At 25.5% G+C, this 2,235-nt stretch overlaps 1 protein-coding gene across 1 annotated transcript; it reads right to left on the bottom strand.

The window, feature by feature from the left end:
- Positions 1–1,046: 1,046 nt before the first annotated feature.
- On the bottom strand, positions 1,047–2,156 carry ENU1_012640 (dentin sialophospho protein precursor, putative; the record flags this gene model as incomplete). Its single annotated transcript, XM_008856723.1, has 1 exon — positions 1,047–2,156. The coding sequence occupies one exon, from the start codon at positions 2,154–2,156 to the stop codon at positions 1,047–1,049; it is 1,110 nt and encodes a 369-aa protein (XP_008854945.1).
- Between the last annotated feature and the right edge of the window lie 79 nt (positions 2,157–2,235).

The following is a 2,235-nucleotide window of genomic DNA, read 5'->3' as shown; positions in this document are numbered from 1 at the left end:
TTTTGTTTCTTTTAATTATTATATTTTTTTCTTCTTGATTATTACTTTTATTTAATTTATTTTCTGTTTATTACCTCTTATTTTGTTTCTGTTTCATCTTTTGTTTCTAATTTTTATTATTTGTTATTATTTTACTTATATTTTAATTTGTTTATTGTTTTATTTTATTTCTTATTTTGTAGTATTGTGATTATTTAAAGAAAGAAAATAACAAAAAAGATAAATAAGAGAATTGAGTTGAGTATCAAGACTGAGGTTGTGTAGTATAGCAGAAGATAATAACAAATTGTTTATTGTCAACAAATGTTTTGGAGTCTTACTAGTGTTAACCAGAATTTGTGCTACTCAATTGTATGAGAGTTGGACAAATGAATTAATCTCATATTTATCATATTCATTCATACTCCATAATCCTCATTATATTCTCATTTTATGCATCCTCGAATTTAATCTCCTTTCAATTCAACAATTATTATTTAAATAAATAATATCTTCTTTTGATTAATTAATTTACTGATGATAAAATGGATAAGAAGAATAATGAACAAAGAAAATAAAAAAGATAAGAAATAGAAAATAATAATTAATTGTATGTACAATTTCATTAATCAACCATCCTCAAATTATTAATGATTAAAATTAACACATAATAATAACGATGAAAAAACAAACGTAATAAATGATAATAGTCAAACAATGAATGATTAAAATAAATATAGAAAAATATATTATAAAAATGTGTTTTAATAATAAAGTAGATAAATAACAAGAATAAATCAGAAAATGAAGAAATAATATAGAATAAGAGAAAAGATAAGATAATGAAATATAGTATATAATAACAAATAAATCAAGAATAGAATAATAACTCAAAACAAGTATAATAAAATATGAAAGTAAGAAAGTAACAGTTAATAGCTGTTATATCATTTTAATTGATAATTATTGAAAATAATAAATATAAAATGAAAATGAAATATTAATATTAAAAATATAGCAATTATTATATCTTGTTAATAAATAGAAATAAAAACAAAAATGTTCAATTAGAAGAATAAAAGGGTGATGATAACACCAAGAATAATAAACCGGCATGATGCTCCATCGATGTTTTTATGACTATTTAAATCTTCATCTTCACTATTATTTGTTTTATCATCATTTTTATTTTCAGGTTTAGACTCTGGTTTATTTGTTGGAGTATTTGGAGTTTTATTGTCTGTTGTATTTTTTCCTTCTTCTTGTCCATTTGGAGTTTTAGGTTTGTTGTTTTCATCACTTTCATTTGTTCCTTTATCATCTTTTTCTTTTGATGTATCATGTTGTCCATCATTTGTTCCACTTGTTTCTTGTTCTTTTTCTTTTCCTTGTTTATCTGTTTGGTCAGTTTCTTGTTTTCCATTTATTGATGGTGTTTTTGCTCCTTTTTGTTCTGATTGACCCTGTGGATTTTGTTCATTTGTTATTCCTGACTGTCCTTTTGAATTTTGTTCATTTGTTCCTGATTGTCCTTCTGGGTTTTGTTCATTTTTTACACCTGTTCCACTTAGTCCTGTTTGACCCTGTGGATTTTGTTCATTTGGTATATTTATTCCACTTGATGAAGTATTTGGTACTTTTTGTTGTATACTTGTTTTTGGATCTGGTACTACTCCTGCACTTTCTTGTTGTCCTTCTGTACTTCCTACAGTGTTGTCTTTACTTGGGTTTGTTGTTTTAACTGGAGAATCTGTTGGTGTATTTACTGTACTTGATCCACTTGCTGGGTTTGTTGAATCTGTTACACCTGTTGATGAAACAGGTACTGATTGTACTGGTTGATCTTTTGCTGTTGGTTGTGTTACTGCTTCACTCTTTGATTTTTGGTCTTGGTCTTGTGTTTTGTGTGTGAGGTCTTGTTGTTCTTTCTCTTTTTCAACAGTCTGTTTCTGAGAATGTTCTCCATTATCCTGTCTTATATCTGAAACTTCATGAATAGCTTCCCCCTTTAAATGTACATTATATACATTATACAGTCTTTTATGTTTATTTGAATATATCTGAATGTTTCTATTTTCTTTAATACTTTGTCCTTTACTGAGAAAAGTCTCAGTTGAAGTAGCAAGTACAATAAATAATAAAAATGTAATCATTGAATGAAGCCATCTCCAGTTCATTTCTTTAAATATTTTCTGTCTTTTCTTTATTTTATTTTTTCAATTCATCATTCTTCTTTATTTCAATTCATTTTATTAT

Source organism: Entamoeba nuttalli, assembly GCF_000257125.1.
Source record: "Entamoeba nuttalli P19 unplaced genomic scaffold asmbl_2171, whole genome shotgun sequence".
NCBI classification, from domain to species: Eukaryota; Evosea; order Mastigamoebida; family Endamoebidae; genus Entamoeba; species Entamoeba nuttalli.
The sequence above is the reverse complement of the archived record's forward strand: the minus strand, read 5'-3'. Positions and strand labels throughout refer to the sequence as shown.